This window comes from Mustela erminea, chromosome 5 (assembly GCF_009829155.1).
Source record: "Mustela erminea isolate mMusErm1 chromosome 5, mMusErm1.Pri, whole genome shotgun sequence".
Lineage (NCBI taxonomy): Eukaryota > Metazoa > Chordata > Mammalia > Carnivora > Mustelidae > Mustela > Mustela erminea.
In genome coordinates, this window is record NC_045618.1 from 111,812,902 (window position 1) to 111,829,440 (window position 16,539).

The 16,539-nt window shown below is 51.1% G+C and overlaps 1 protein-coding gene across 1 annotated transcript in view; it reads right to left on the minus strand.

Annotated features, from left to right (window-relative positions):
• SPTB (spectrin beta, erythrocytic) overlaps positions 1–16,539 on the minus strand; it is a 123,806-nt gene that overhangs the window by 29,741 nt on the left and 77,526 nt on the right. Inside the window, exons 8-18 of the mRNA XM_032344489.1 lie at positions 16,190–16,302; positions 15,237–15,424; positions 13,536–13,653; positions 12,749–12,907; positions 11,726–12,028; positions 10,831–10,981; positions 9,028–9,898; positions 7,829–7,966; positions 3,184–3,928; positions 1,808–2,010; positions 1,606–1,696 (exon numbers count right to left, since the gene is read on the minus strand). Coding sequence (XP_032200380.1) covers positions 1,606–1,696; positions 1,808–2,010; positions 3,184–3,928; positions 7,829–7,966; positions 9,028–9,898; positions 10,831–10,981; positions 11,726–12,028; positions 12,749–12,907; positions 13,536–13,653; positions 15,237–15,424; positions 16,190–16,302 — 3,080 coding nt within the window. The remainder of the gene's footprint in view (positions 1–1,605; positions 1,697–1,807; positions 2,011–3,183; positions 3,929–7,828; positions 7,967–9,027; positions 9,899–10,830; positions 10,982–11,725; positions 12,029–12,748; positions 12,908–13,535; positions 13,654–15,236; positions 15,425–16,189; positions 16,303–16,539) is intronic.

The window sequence follows — 16,539 nt, forward strand, 5'->3', positions numbered from 1 at the left end:
CACAAGCAACTTAACCTGTGTTGTCTCAGGGCTAAAATAGCGGTACCTGAGCGTCTTCCCCAGTCGAGTGTACGTGGGTGACACCAGGGACAGTTACGCTTCTTGCCATTTTTCCAGGACCTAGGACAGGGCCTGGCCCACTGAAGGAACTCAGGGAATGCTTACTGAATGGATAGATAAATCCACCCCTTGGCAGTAGGTGAGAAATCACTAATAAACACAGAGAAAATGTTATCTGAGGAAGAAGCCAAGGGCAGATCTTGTAATTAACAGTGAGGGAAGAACTCTGATGAGCATCCGATGTTTTCAGAATGTCCTGGCAGCAGACCAAGCCTGGTTGGTGCCAAGGGCAGAGGCAGATAAAAACAAAGTTGTTTGGGCTGAGAGGAGAGGGGTATGAGGATGGGAGAGAGAACGAAGTCAGAGAAAGCACCATTCCACACAGAAGGACCACTCATGGAGGGGCTCCATGTGTACTCCAGGAGCGCGGGTTAAAAACATTCCTTGCGGGCTGAGCAAGGACCTTCTGAGTCAGCTCTCCAACTAGGAGACTTGTTGAAAACACTACTGTCTCTCTCATCCCTTGAGGTTTTGATTCCTCTGGGCCTGAGCGGGGCCCAGGACTTTGCATTTAACAAGTGCCAGGAGTGGCTCCATAATTTGCAGGGCCCAGTGCAAAATGGGAATGCTCAAAATTATTAAGAATTTCAAGATGGGGGCACCTGGGTGGCTCAGTGGGTTAAAGCCTCTGCCTCCGGCTCAGGTCATGATCCCAGGGTTCTGGGATCAAGCCCTGCATCGGTCTCTCTGCTCAGCAGGGAGCCTGCTTCCTCCTCTTTCTCTGCCTGCCTCTCTGCCTACTTGTGATCTCTGTCTGTCAAATAAATAAATAAAATCTTTAAAAAAAAAAAAAAAGAATTTCAAGATGGCAGGGGTGCCTGGGTGGCTCAGTCATTAAGCATCTGCCTTTAGCTCAGGTTATGATTCTGGGGTCCTGGCATCGAGTGCTGCATCAGGCTTCCTGCTCGGAGGGGAGTCTGCTTCTCTCCCTTGACCTTTGCCTGCTGCTCCCCTGTTCTTGCTATCTATCAAATAAATAGATAAAATCTAAAAAAAAAAAAAAATTTAAGATGGCAACCACAGAGCATTAAGGCAAGCATGAGGCCCTTCTGAGCACAGGCCCTAGATGAATGCACAGGTGGCATATCCTTGAAGCCGGCCTTGACCAGGGCCCCATGGGACTTCCATAGAGATAGCCCTCAGGCTATTCTTTGAGAAACCGTGTCCTGGACTAGGCAAATTAAAATTTGTAGATTTGGTGAAAAAATTATAGAACCCACGATTCTAGAGGATGACCTCAGAGCTCCCCTTATGAAATTCTAGACTCTCAATTTCTTTCTTTTTTTCTTTCAAGTTTATTTTTTTTTTAGTAATCTGTACACCCCAATATGGGGCTCAAGCCTATGACCCCAAGACCAACTGATCCTGCTGTTTGGACTGAGCCAGCCGGGTGTCCTCCCAGCCCCCATGACTGTTCTACCTCTAGGGCACTTTGGTCCTAGCAGGGAATCTCCTGCAAGGTGGCCCACCTTGCTGGAGCCTCACCTCCTGGCAGTTCTGGAGGAAGTGCTGGAGCTCCAAGTTGTCCTTCAAAATGACAGAAGCCTCCTCAGCCTTCTCCTTGTTTTTCTTGTGCCTGGTAGGGAAGCCAGAAGCTGTTGTCACCACAGTGCTGAGCCCAGGGACCTTGCACAACATCACCTGCCCTATCTGGCTCTAGCCCCGTGAGCTTGGGGGCGGAGAGTACCTGTCCTCGATCAGCTGCACCTTCTCCAGGATCTTGTCTGAGTAGAGGTTTTCTTCAGCTACCAGCTTGTTTCCAGAGTCCACAGGACTCAAGACCTTATCCTCGTTGTTCTCCATAGATACCAAGAAGTCCTCAAACTTCCGGATTCCAACCTCTGCAGCTTCAAGGGAGTCTGGGGGCTCCAAGTGAGCCAGAGTATATTCCTGTTGAAGCAAGTTTCCAGACAAGGCATGGACACATGCTGGGAAGGCAGTGAGGGCATGTGCCGGGCAGAGGCACCCTGTGCAGCCATCTAGGCTTCAGCATGAACGGTGCTCCCTGGAGTTGTGCAAGGAAGAGGCAGTGCCCTAGGCCTTGGCCCCACCCCCACCTCAGGGGCATCCACTGAACTGTGTGCCTGAAGCCACATGGAAGGGTAACGGCTCAGGGGAAAATTCACCTCTTCAGCCTCTAGCTGACCCAAGAACAGGGCACAATTTAGGAAACAGGGCTGGAAAAGGCATGTGATAAGGAACAAGGAGGATTTCCCCCCAATTCATGGCTAGAGAGGGTCCTCGGAATCTAGAATTTGAGGAGAAAGGGGAACCTTCTTGCACTGTTGGTGGGAATGCAAACTGGTGCAGCCACTCTGGAAAACAGTATGGAGGTTCCTCAAAAGTTAAAAATAGAGTTGCCCTATGACCCAGAAATTGCATTCCTGGGTATTTACCCAAAGGATACAAAAATACAGATCTAAAGGGATCCACGCACCCAATGTTTGTTTATAGCAGCAACATCTACAACAGCCAAACTATGGAAAGAGCCCAGATGTCCATTGACTGAGGAATAGATCAAGAAGATGTGGTGTGTGTGTGTGTGGGTGTGTGTAATGGAATATTACTCAGCCATGAGGAACAATGATTTCTAGCCATTTATAACAACGTGGATGGATCTAGCTAAGATTGGTTGGTATTATGCTAAGCAAAATCAGTCAGAGAAAGACAAATATCATATGATCTCACTCATATGTGGAATTTAAGAAAGAGAAGAACATATGGGAAAGGGGAAAAGAAAAAAAGGAGAGAGGGAAACAAGCTATAAGAGATTCTTACTGTTAAGAACAAGCTGAGGGTTGACAGAAGGAGGGGGGTGGGGGATGGGCTCGCTGGGTGGTGGGGATTAAAGAGAGCACTTGTATTGAACACTGGGTGTCGTATGTAAGTGATGAATCACTGAATTCTACTCTTGAAAAAAATATTGCACTGTATGTTAACTAACTAAAATTTAAATGTAAAAAAAAGTAGGATTTGGTCTCTGAGGACATTCATAGATTCACCAGGGCTCTTGCCCTGAGAGATAGCACCCTCCCCCCACCAGCCCCGAATACCTCTCCCTACCTGATTGCTGAGGATGGCTTCAGCTTGCTTGGCATCTCTCTGGAACTCCTGGAAGCCAAGGCACTGGGCGAGGGAGTGGTTGCGGCTCTCCCACATGCGGCACAGGGCATCCCAGCCAGCATCCAGGCCCTCCAGCCTCTGGCGCAGGAGCAGGTACTCTGGGTCTGTCTGATCACGGATCACATTCTTCCCGGACTCCTTGACCTTCTGGAAGTTCTCTTGGTGCCTGTCAATGTCGTCTTTGATGGCCACGTGCTGCTGTAGGAGCTGCTCGGCCTCCGGGAAAGACTCAGGCATGTCCTCAGAGGCCACAGATTTCTGGGCCATGGACAGCCAGGCCTGGAAGTCATCCAGATTCTGCAGGAAGGTCTGGAGTTTGCTGGCTTCCCCCAGCGAGGCTTCCTGCTCTTTTAGGGCTTCCTGCAGTTGCTGCCACAGCGTCTCCACACATGCCTGCCACTGGCCGATGTCCTCTCCTTGCTCGGGGTGTGAGGCCATCAGCTGCTGCGACTCCTGCTCCAGGGCACCCACACGGTCCTGGATGGCGGCCACGTCGCGCTCCAGCCCTGACAGCTTCCGCTGGATGGCAATGATGCCTGCCAGGTCCTTCATGGCCCGCACCACCTGCATCTTGTCCTCGATCCACTTGCTGGTCTCCTCACAATCCACGCAGTAGTTTCGCACCCGGAGGGCCGAGTTCACTGCCTTCCGCCGGTCTGACACTATGGTCTGGAATGCCTGCCACCTGCAAAGGGGGACACAGAGACACCCTCTTTCTTTTGCCTTTTTAAAAAATTATCATAAAACGTATTATTTGCTTCAGGGGTACAGGTCTGTGAATCCTCAGTCTTACACAATTCACGGCACTCCCCATAGCACACACCCTCCCCAGTGTCCCTGCCCCAGCCCCCCCATCCTTCCCTCCCCTCCCCCCAGCAACTCTTAGTTTGTTTCCTGAGATTAAGAGTCTCTTATGGCTTGTCTCCCTCTCTGGTTTTGTCTTGTTTCATTTTTCCCTCCCTTTACCTTAGATCCTCTGTCTTGTTACTCAAATTTCTCATATCGGTGAGATCATATGATAATGAGACACCCTCTTTAACATTTCCCACAGGGCCTCCTTACCCAGATTCCCACCGGAGTCTCTCCCCATAGATCTTGTACCCTGAAAAAAATCATCTACCCAACACACTGTGATGAGTAAGACTCATTTATCCAATTTTCCCCAAGACAATTGAACTGTCAATCAGATCTTCCCATCAGCGGGGGGCAAGCAGGGATGTGATTCCAACCATAAGTAAAGAAATGAAAAGGACTCTTAGCTCGGCTCTGTAGGTAGTTGAATTCTGGGCAAACAGAACTTCCCCCAATTTTTTGAAATGCTGAATATAATTAGAAAGCTTACATTTATCAACTTAAAAACAATTTCAGGGCATAGGGCCCCATAGGTTCCTGCTAGAGGAACCATACAAATGCCTGAGACTGTGTTCAAAGTACCCAAGGCCTAAAAAAGTCACCTTGGCTCTAAAAGAAAACAGGCCTTATGAAGGAGGAAGCGGAAGAGGAAAGGGAGAAGCTGGGGTTATAACTGAAATGTATAGCATAACCTTAACCTTCAGACGCAGGGTTGGCATGGAAACAGGAACTATGCAAAGGTCTGGCACATGCCCTGGGGTCTGAGGTTGGCCAGAGCTCCCAATCACCTTCTTCTAAAGAGCTGTGCATCACCCTGGCCCAAGACTACCAGGGACCCTTTCCTTGGACTCACTCTTACGTAACATGTAAGCACATGGGAGTGTGCTCACTGCTCATTTGCTGAGCCCATCTTTCCTGAACACCCACAAGGTGTAAGCATTATGTTAGCGATCGGGAGGATATAGTCCTGGCCAGACTTTGCCTCCTGGAGTGTGTGATGTAGAGAAAAATTAAGACAAGCTCACAAAATAACTGTAATATAGAATGCTATGTATAAAGCACACACCAGGCAGAGAGGGTTAAGGGAGCTGTGAGGGTGACAAGGGTGATGGGGGCAGGTCTCGTGGCAGCCATCTGAGCGGGATCTCAGTGAGCACCTCTCTAGCACTGCCACCGTAGTGACCTACTTAAGGATGGAGCCCTGGCTATCTCACCCTGCTCTGTACCCCCAGCACCGGGGGGAAGGAAGCTGAGGGACTAGGCAAATGGCCTGGGGAGAGTGTACTGTGGGTTCTCCCAAGGTGTGACAACAGCTGCTAGACAGGTCTGCGAAGAGAAGTAGGAGACAGGCAGGGGAGACCTGGGAATACCAGGAGAGAGAAGAGCAAGAGCTCAGAGATTTCACAGCTTCCGTCCTAGACAGAGAAGTCCTTCAGTTCTGGAGAATTCTGTGCCTCCATGCAAGAAGCCTCATGGTGATTTTCTAGGTTTTTCCAGGTGTGGACTCACTGCAGCCATGAGCAGAGGCCACAGAGAGCATGGGCTGGGAATTACGTATGGTTCTCCCTGCTGTGCTGTGTCCCCGATAAAACAAGTTGACAGAACCACTCCAGTCAGCCCTGGCCAGGCCAACTCAGAACCTCAGGTTTGGTCCTGGGCCCAAGATTATTAAAAAAGAAAATATTGGTCAACTGGAGTGCACACGGCAAAAGGCGATCACTTCTTCAGTCAGCGTCTGAAGGACTCCTATGTGCCGAGCTTGGCAGAAGATATTTCAGTTTTGTCCCTGTTCACTCATCTCACTAAGCATTTATCAGGCAACTGTCCTGTGCCTTGTGCCAGGCACTGTTCTAGGCTCTAGGGAGGTAGCAACAAACAAAGCAAAGTGCTTGTTCTTATTTGAGTGGGAAGGGACAAATAAATAAGTCCATGATTCATCCAAGTGGTGACAAACACGATGAAAAAATAAAGTGAGGTAACGAGATAGAGGCACAGGGGCTGGGCGGGGGGAGGAGGTAGTGGTGTTCAACTGGGTCAGTGAAGTCCGCTTCAATAAGCTGACATGGGAGCTGAGATCTGAATAATGTAAGGGAGTAAGTCATGTGGCTATCCAGGAAAAGAATATACCAAACAGAGGAAAGCTCAATTACGTGCTTGGTGCTCAAAGTACTGTGGACGGTAAAGATACTGCTTTTACTTGCTTATAGTATAGAAGGAAAGTACTTCAGGATAAAAGTAATTATAATACAAGGTAGAATATAAAGCTCTAAACCAGTACAGAAGAGGGAAAGACAGTTTTTTAAATCTCGGGCACAGGGAAAAAGAGGAACCTGAACTGGCCCCAAAGGAGGGGCCGGATCAGGAGCAGAGAGTTGGAAAATGTGCTCTGGGGCAGAGAACAGTGGAGTCTCGGAGGCAGGACCGTGGGCAAAGATGAAGAATGACAGTTGTTCCAAAAAGTATTTGAAGAGCTATCACATGGAGGAAGAATTAGAATCAGTTTTGATCTCTCTAAAGGGCAGGGACAGAACCAAGGTGTGCAAACTGCAAGGAGGGAGATTTCTGTTCAATAGGGGGTCAAACCTTTTAACCCAAAGGAGTTGCCTCCGAATGGGATGGGCTGCATGGTGAAGGGGTGATCCCCACCCCTAGACGTGTTTGTGTGAGACAGAGTGGTCTGGGAGTATTTGGCCAGACTCGATGACTCCTCAGGTATGTTTCAGCTTTCAAGAAAACCATTTTACTATTTCATGCCCCCAGTTCTCTCTCACCTAAGGATGGCAAGTGCCCTGATATATTTCACTTTGGAATGCACAAAGCTTAGGGATCCGTAAAGATCATTCTCAGATGATTTTGTCAGATACACAGCTGACAAGTTCTTCCTGTCTTGCACACTCACACACATACACACTCACACACACAACATACCCCCCTGCCATTACCTCCAAGCCCGAAGAAGAACAAAGGAGCATCTTCCCCTTCCTCATAAACCTCAGATTACAGAGGTTCTCTACTGTGCTGACTTCCTTTTATTTTATTTCCCCACACAACTGGGTCTTTCCCTAACTCCACCTCCCAGATCGCTTCGGGCAGAGCAAGGCTCAGACACAAGTGTGGGGAAAGGGGCTGGGACAATGAGGAGCTGATGAAGACGTGGCATTGTGAGTGCGGGGCCCTGGGTAACAAACAGGAACACAGGCTGTCATGTGCTATCCTCAGAGATCCTTAAGGAACTCATGGCAATTACACCTCAGACCATCTCCAAAGGCTCCTCAGGGCCTGTTTTTTTGTTCCAGCCACAAAGTGTGCTCAAGGCTTCCTGCTAATTCTCCTCTTCATTCAAGCCATCCTCATTACTGATGCTGCATTCTGGCACAGGCTGGAGCTTTCTTTTATGGACAGTACTTAAGAGCTCTCAGAAAGCAATTTTCCTGGCCTAGGAATGTCTGGGGAAATGTGGCATGAGTAGCATATGGCCTGATTCTAACAACGCGTGCACTCAGAACGGCCCCTCCATCCCCTAGGATACGTGCCCAGCCCCTGCGGCATTCACCATGCAGGGCCTCCCCCTTGTTGCTACTGCTCCAGAGTCAGAAGAAGACTGGGGCTGAGAAAGACAAGAGCTTGGAGGGGACAAAAGGGCAGTGCATGGCAGGCATCCTGACGTCGGGGTCACTCCCCAGTCGGCTGCTGAGAGAAGGCGCCCTCAGCCCCAGCCCTACCCATGCCCCACCTGTCGTTCAGGTGGTCCTGGTACTGCTTCACTTCCCCACTGCGTGGATGGCCACTGTCTACCAGGCTGTTGGCAGCGAGGTTCACGCCGTCAATCTGCGTCATCAAGGTCTTCATCTCCTGGTCCAGGATGTCAAACCTGATATGGACAAAGAGGATGACTGGGGAGGAAGCATGGGCACTTTGCCTACCGCCCGGTCTCTGGAATGTGGAGCTCTTGCTTTCTCCTTCCGTCTCCAGAACACATTTGATGGGGTAAGGGGGCAGAAAGGAAAGAGATATGCCGACATACCCTATTTTCTGATTCATGGGTTCAGTTTCATGGTTTAGGATTTCTTGGACCAGGCTAGTAAAATGCTGGTTGCTTACTCCATAAGCCACTGGCTCAATGGAAAGGCAGAGGGGAATGAAGAGGTGTGTATGGGGGGCTGCTGATCACCTCAGAGAACACCTGCCATACCTCCAGGGCCACAGCTGCTGTCCTTGGGCCCTAATTCCATGCCTTGGCACCTTGCCCTGAAGGATCCCCTCCCCAGCCAGGTGCTCTGTCCTAGGAGAGGGGGGCGTGGCCGGGGGGAGGAATGTAGTTCTGAAAGTGGACCCTTCCCTCCGCCAACCTGGGCCCACCTCAGTATCCTCTAGGGAGCGGCATCTCATGCTCCTCACCTCTCTGATTCTGTGCTTAGGAGGGCCACGTGGACAGGGGTATGCTCCCCCATGCCCGAGCACAGAAACAATGAGAGTACTGGAAAGGAGAGTGGCCTTGCAGCCTGGTGCTTTGGAAACTGGTCCCTGGGGTCCTTTGGGGTTCTGTGGCTGAGAAACTGCCATGGAAAGCTAGAGCTGGTGGGGTTCTGACTTCTCACCTCCCCCTGCACTCAACAGTTCTGTTTTCCTCTGTGCTCTATGTCAGGGGTTCTGTCTACAATTCATTTGAACAAAGACCGCTGTGGCTGAAAAGGAATTCAATACTTTGTCTAGAAAGACCCCCTTTATTTTAAGGAAGGCCCCACAGGGTAAAGGACCCAAAGCCACAGAGGCTGATTAAAACCCGTGACTCTGGTGCATAGCCTCAGCCATAAAGGGCATCCCATCACCTCTCAAAGAGAACCTTGCTGATCTAGAGGTGGTTCCCACCCTAGGCGGGGGGTGGAGTGCAGGCCATAGTGGAGGGAGGTGAGGAAGGGGTCAGGCTCTGACCTGTGCCGTGCGACCTCCAGGTCCTCCAGTGTGTCTGGGATCTCCATCTGGGTGAGCCACTTCTCCTTCTCCCCCATCCACAGCTCACAGGCATCTGTCTCCCCAAACACCGTGTACAGGTCCAGGGCGTCCTGCAGCCTCTGCCGACGCAGGTCTGCCTGGGCCACCACCTGCTGGTAGAGCTCCCGGAGGGCCTGCAGCCGGTTGGTCACATCTGGGGAATCCCGAAACTCTTGGGGGAAGCCCTGGGCCTGCTGTTCCAGATGCTCCATCACCCCGCGGCTCTCCTCCAGCTCCTCCAGGAAGTCCTTGTGCTTCTTCCCCAGGGCCCGCGTGGCCCCCTCATCCTGCCCCACGTCTTCGCCTGAGAGCAGCCGGTGGGCGTCCTGCAGCCAGGTCTTCAGGTCGTCAGCGTCCCCCTGGAACTGGAAGAAGTTCTCGGCATCCTGGAGGTTCTTCTTGCGAAAGGCGGCTAGCTCCTTCAGCTGGTCCCACTGGGCGGACACCTCCTTGATTCGGGCCTCAATTTGTGGATGCCCAAACTGCTTCCGCGCGACCATGCCCTCTGCCTCCTGGAAGATTTGCTTCAGGTGGGCGTCCAGCCCGCGGAGCTCATCCTCGAAGGCCTTGTGCTTGCGCTGTAAGATGAGCACACTCGTTAGGTCCTTGCCATAGTCCAGGGAAGAGTAGATCTGCTCCTTCTCCTTGATCCAGCTCTCCGCCTCATCCATCTCCCAGAAGAACTTCCAGAGCCGCTTAGACTGCTGCAGCTGGGCCTTCCGCCCGGCTGCCATGTTGCTCAGCTCCTCAAAGCACTGCTCCAGATGGCTGACACGGTCCCGGATAACCTGGGGGTCACAAGGCTGGTATCCTGGGAGGAATGAGAGAAGGGAAGACAAAAGAGGTCAGGCTTTGCTTGCGGGCAAACTTTAGGTCAGCTGCTAGGCTAGAACCACATGATCTAGAACCTGCCATCTCATGGGGGCTGAGGGATTACGTTGGGGGGGGGCAATTGCTCAGATGGCAGGCCAGGTTCTTTATAATTAGTTAGTGTTCCCACTTACACTTCACGAGTAAGTTGGGTCTGCTCTCAGTAGAAATACACAAGAATTTTTTTTTTTTTAAAGGGCCCAGACACACAGGAACCTTGGGAGCACAGTCGGTTAAGCATCTGAATCTTGATTTCAGTGCAAGGTCATGAGATTGAGCCCCATGTTGGGCTCTGAGCGCTACACAAAGTCTGCTTAAAACTCTTTCCCTCTTCCTCTGTCCCTCCTCTCTTTCAAATAAATTAATCTTATTAATTTAACAAGATTAAATAAAATAAAATAAGACAAAATAAAAAGGCCCAAATTTCAAGATGACTCTTCAAGAAGGCAACAACTTCTTTTATTTAAGACCCAAAGCTAGAGGGGTGCCTGGCTGGCTCAGTTGGAAGAGTGTAGGACTCCTGATCTCCAGATCATGAGTTTGAACCCTGCGTTGGGTGTAGAGATTACTTAAATAAAACTTTATTTAAAAAAAAAAAAAAAAGACCCGAGGCTAGAAACCTAGATTGTCTCTGTTGTATCTTGAACTAGCAGAGTGAATGAAAGGCAGATGATGCCTTGTTGGTGCTTCTAAATGCCTTCTGATCAGATTACCCAAGCAACTGCCTGCTCCCTAGAGAATTCCACTTTCCTTCAAGCTTCTTTCTTGCACCATTAGCTGATGGAAGAAGCAGAATTCTAAAGCTAGGAGACTTATCCAAGCTCGGGTGCTAAAATGCTGAGCTAGGGGATGGAGAGATAGCTGCGGCCTCACCTTTCTCCTCGGCGAACTGCAGTGTGGCTGCGGTGATGGCCCTCACTTTGTCCCCTTGGATGGCGATGTCAGCCTCCATCAACTTGTGCTTCTGTAGCAAGTCCTCGACTTCTAACAAGTGCTTCCCGAACTCGGCAGACAAGAGGTGAGCCTGGCAAAGAGGACAGACCAGGTAGAGGGGACAAGGAGAGGTGAAGACACATACCTGCTAGGAGAAGAGACGCCTCCAAAAGGAGTGTCCATGGTACTTGGGCCTGGGAGTCAGATGCAGCTGGATAATGGTTGCCACTCAGCGTGGAAGCTATAGAACAGGACCTCCTACTGGGAGTGCCTTTCAGAACCAGGCATGGAATGTTTTTCAGAAGCTCAAGCCTCATACTCGATCTCCTGCATCTGTCTCAAGGTTTGGGGCCTGAGCATGTGTATTTTAAGAAAGCTCCATGGTCGGTCTGCTGGGCATCCTCGGTGAGACCCACTGTGGTGGAGGGAGAGGAGATTCAGACTTCTTGGTTGCCCCTAGGCTGAAAGGTCTGGATTCGAACCAGACTCAAACTGTGATCACTCAGAGCCTGATTCTCTGAACTCCTGATTCTGGTCTATCATTTCTAGGTCCTGTAGGTTGGCACCTGTGCTACCATGAACCTAAGATGTCTCGATCACCTGAAATACTGTGGACCCGAGCTGGTGACTTGTCTGGAGCAGAGGGAGCCAAGCAGTTGCTAGATGGAGGCAGCCAGGCACTGCAGTGCCTCAGGTTTTCCATGCTGGCTCAGGGTCATGCTTGGCTGGGAGGCATCTAAGGAAGCAGCGCTAACTGCAGGACACCCCCACCCCCCAGCATGGAGGTGGGCTCAGGGGCACGGGAGCGCGGGGACGGGCAGTCTCCGGGGCGCACCTTGATCTCGTCCATCCAGTCAATGCTGTGCAGCATGTCCTGGAAGAGCTTCTGCAAGGCCAGGGTGGCCTCGAGCCTCTGGCGCCGAGACCGCAACAGCTCCTGCAGGTAGCTCCACAGGCGCAGGATGTTGTCCTTGCGGGCCGTGATGCGCTTCTGGTCGTGGTAATTCTCCTTCTCCAGCTCCTGGGCCAGGTCCTCCAGGGCCTTCACCCGCTCCTCGTAAGCAGCTGTGTCCGTCTCGATGGCCTCGTGCTTCTTCTTGGCGGCCTCCACGGCTGCCAGGTCATACCCAAAGTTATCCTGGCCCATGGGGAGAAAAGCAGGCAACTTACTCGGGCCCCCCTTGGCTGGTCCCCTTAAACACAGAGTAATGGTGGGCCCCTTCTGAACAGTGGCTTGAAGGGAAAACCCACGGCCGAGGAGCTCATTCTGTGCTGTCTTTTTCAGCTGATCTTGTCAGAGCCAAGTTCCAAAGACTACATGTCTTACAGGAACCTTGAAAAGAAGCTCATAATTTTATTCACTGTGCCATGCGTGCGGGAATGCTGGATGTGAGTCACTCACAGAGCACTCTGGCAGCCTGCTGGCGCTTGCCACCTGCCTGGGAAGGAACTGCCCGATTCTGGGCAGGAAGGGGCCACTGCTCACTCAGGAGCCCCACATCTGTAAGCACATGGCTCGCGCCCATGTGATCAATGAGGCACGCACTCTCCAGTTCTCTCACAACACTGGCTTTGCCCTGCCCGGACATTTGGGTCCAGATTCTTAAGTGGGAAGCAACAGAAGCTCTTACGGTGCACATCCCCGGGGTCAATTTTCAGCTAGTGGAATCTGACCTGGCCCTCAGGGCCAGAGTCCGTGGAGAGTTCTTCCTCAAGCATGACTCCCACAGGGCTGCAAGGCCTGTGGCGGGGCTCATCTGGCTTCCACCACGAAGCAAGCTGGGTTTCCAGCCCCGCTGAACGCGGGGGGCTCTGGAAAGCTTCTGCTGCCTGCCATGCCCTGCGTGTCTCCTACTACCTGAGCCACCAGGCGCTGGTTTTCATTGAGCCACGTCTCCCTCATGGCAGCCTTCCGGTCAAAGCGCCGGGCCACCTGCTCCAGCTTCTCTTGCCGAATGAGCTCATTCCTCAGGGCCAGCTCCCGCTGATACTCAGCCTCCTCCAGGCTTTCCCAGGCCTGTGTGGGGGATAGATGAAAATTCTTGGGGCACAGGGCACACCTGGATTTGGGGGTTCCATCTCTTTTACCCAACACTGAATGATTTCAGGAATCCAGGCAGAGCCTGAAGTTCAGCAAATCGTTTGGCTGCCAAAGATTTGGGGAGCACTGGTCCTGGCTTCCCAGTTTCTTCCTCCCCTAAACCTGCCTTAGACTGCTGGCCTGATATAACGTTACTTGTCTCTGTGGGTGTTCAGTACATTCTCACTGACTCATGGCTACTTTCATTGTGTTAGAACGTCTAAGTGGTGCAAAGCCTCCAATCCCTGAAATATCGAAGGTGTCATAAGCAGGTAATGTTCATTCTATAGTCCGAGAAACTCAGGAATCTATAGAGACTAAGCTATAAAACTAGCTCCAAAAATGGACTCTGGGCATCTGAGCAGAGGGCTGAGCTAATGGACAGTGCGTGGTGTTGGACCTCTCAGAACTAGGTTCAGAGAGTACCCCCAAATAGCCAACATGTGTAGTTAATAATACCAACAGAAAGTGGCTTGGTTTAACCCTGTCCAGTAACCATTCCCTGCACCCTTGTCAGAAACTCAGCTACCCCACTGGCAATGTATAATGGAATACACAGCTGTACCCGGTTGATGTCTGACACTAGTTTCCCATCGTGAGGGGTATACACTTTCTGATTGTTGGCTCTCATCCGGGACTGGATGGTAAAAAGTAGGACTTCCAGATTCCCCTTCTCCTGGAACCTGTCAAGAAAACAGAGGAAGGGAGATTAGTGTCGAGGTCCCCATTGCCAAATTTTTTGCAAGTCAACATGGAACCCTGGCATATCTTGGAGCTTCGATAGTGAAACATGTTTTCTTTAAAAACAAAAAATAAAGAGGATATATAGGTTAATTTACCTGTTAAAACATCTATCATACTCACCAATGGTGATCTACTAGGGGCTGAGTCTTTAACATACAAATCAGAAAAAACACAAGAGCCTCCACAGTATTTGCTTATCATCTGCTTCCCCAGGGGAATGGCTAACTGGAGGATTCTAGAAATTCCTGCAGACACCAAGAGTTTTACCAAGCAACACAGAGAAAGCTCTTCCCTGTTCTGTGAATGATGAAGACTTCTGACTAGTTCTTTAGTTGTTTTTTTAACTGAGCGAGCCAATAAAACCTTAGAAGGAACATTAGCCACGTGAGGACATACTGTCTTGGAAGCAACTTTCACCTGAGTACTAATGAGCAGCCATCCCGACAAGTCCTAAAGGCCTGCTGCTTCAGAGGGGCGAGGAGCGGCTGCGCTCCAGGCCGATAGCAGGTGTAGATGAGAACCGACAGCAGGGTGAATGTCTTGAGGCTCAGCTCAATGGAACTGCATGCTTTTACATTTCTGCATGGACGCCAGTATCTGCCTACTTCTGCACCTCCTACGTAGCAGTCGAAGATGGGCTGTCGACCAGGTCCCCACCCAGAGGCCAGCCTAACAGAACTGACCACTCACAGTCATTTCAAGAGGGCTGGGGCCCAGAGCACCATCTACTCGGCCCTATGGTGTGCGGCCTGAAAGAAGCCCAGAGGAGGTTATCTGTATTGAGTTTAGGACTTTAAAAGTGGGTTAGTGTTAGGCCGGAAATCAGTTACTTGCTTATAGTACATTTTAGACTCCGTGTCTCACCTTTCCCTGTTGGAGAGTCATGAATGAAGTGTGGGAGGTGAGGGGAAGGAACTGGGCCAAGGGTACCACCATGAGCTAGAAACTTGCTTCAGAAAAGCTGGACAAGCTAAGGGCAGGTGAGCTGGAATGCCCCCTCTGTTTGTGTGTCCACATGTACACGTGCCTATGGGTATGTCTGTGCACGCATGCACACGCATGGGTGTGGTTGTGAAGACATATGTGCACATGACCCCTCACTGGGTTTCACTGGGGTGAAGAAGAAGTCCTGAGAGGTCCCCACATGCTCTGTTGATGAGCAGTGACAGATTGGAGAGAAACAGGATGTGCCTGATCATCAGCAAGACCCCTACAGAGAGCCCTGGGGCTGTGGATACAGAGGTCATTACCAGATAACAAAGCACAGCTCAGTGCTTCTGAGTTTCTCAGAGAGAAACTTTCTAGTACTTTCTCTGGTTACTCATCAATGCCCCTTTCCTCCAGGCTGATGGCTTGGGAGCAGGAGAGCAAGATGGGGATTGAAGGAGATGACAAATGTGATGCTCTCTCGTTTCTAGGTTACACCTCCGGGTATACTGCTCAAGGCCCAGAGCCTGGCTCTGCCTTTGGCAGTCAGGCTCCTAGCCATGGATGCCCAGCCTCCCAGAGCCCAGGCCCTTACTTAGGGGGCTTCTCCACGGTGCGGTAGGTGCTGAAAGCCTGTAGCTGTTGTTGGACGCCCGTCAGGGAGTTGGCAAACTTGCGGCTGTTCAGGACGGCGATGGTCTGCTCAATCCACGTGAGCAGCTCTGTGGCCAGCCCACTATACTTTTCAATCATCTTCTCCGTCTCAATGGCATGGTCAATGACCTGCGGAATCACTTTATTACTGATCCTTATCAGTATCAATGACACCAGTAAGGCCACTGCTGGGGCCACCTTCATCGTGAAGCCGGAGTGTTCCATGTTGGGTTTGTTCCCTGAGCTCAAAAACACTGCTAAGGCAGGAGGAGGGGACTGGCAAGATTAGCAGGGAGCAAGCTCCGCTGTGGTTCACCGGCAGCTCCACCCCTCCCTCAACCCTATAAAAGACTGGTAAGTTTGCTGGGCCAGGACATCAGCCACGAGGAAGGTTGATAAAATGCATTATTAGGAATAAAATGCATTATTAGGAATCCAAGGCTTCTAGGCACTGCCTCTGCTAAACACCAGGCACACAAGGGTGAATGAAAAATGGTCTCTACCCTTGGGGTGCTGTGGACTGGCAGGGGAAAGGAATCTGGCAAGAGGGTCTGTACAGTGGGTTGGGTTCCTGATACACCACGAGTGAAGAGGCCCAGAACCACAACAGACTAATACGTAGAAGCCCATAGTGTCCTGTGGAATGTTCAGGAGATGGGGAAGAGGGGATCAGAGCTCCAGCCCAGGATATTTTTCAGGACAGACCAGCAGCTTGCCTTGGAATTTAGCTTGGGAGCCATTAATGTGGCAGTGCTTGGCTTCGGAGGAAGGTGGTGGGGATTGATCTGTCTCCCTTCCCTGCAGCTGGGGTACAGGCACAGAGCTCTCGGGACAGGAAGGGAGCAGTGTGGCAAACAGGGAACCAAGGTGACACCCTGCGGATCAGCTCCATACCTTGCCAACGCGCTTGCCCTCTACCGCGAGCACCTTCATCTTGGAGAAGTAGTGGTAAAACGCCACCACGTAGGTAATGATGGATTTCTCATCAGGGTTTTCTGTGAAGACATCTGCAAGGGGAAAGGGTGCAAGCTCAGGACCCAACTGGAAGCTGGAAACGTTGGGCTCAGAGGGTTCAGCTCCCTGTTCCTCCAGCAGGAAATTCAACTCCAGGTACCAAGCGACAACCAGAGGTTGAGAATGAAAGTGTGATTCTGATTTTCGCCAGAGGATGAGCTCCATATCAGGACCACAAATGGAGTGGAAAGAGTGAAGAAGAAGGATCCACAGATGACAAATGGGCCCAT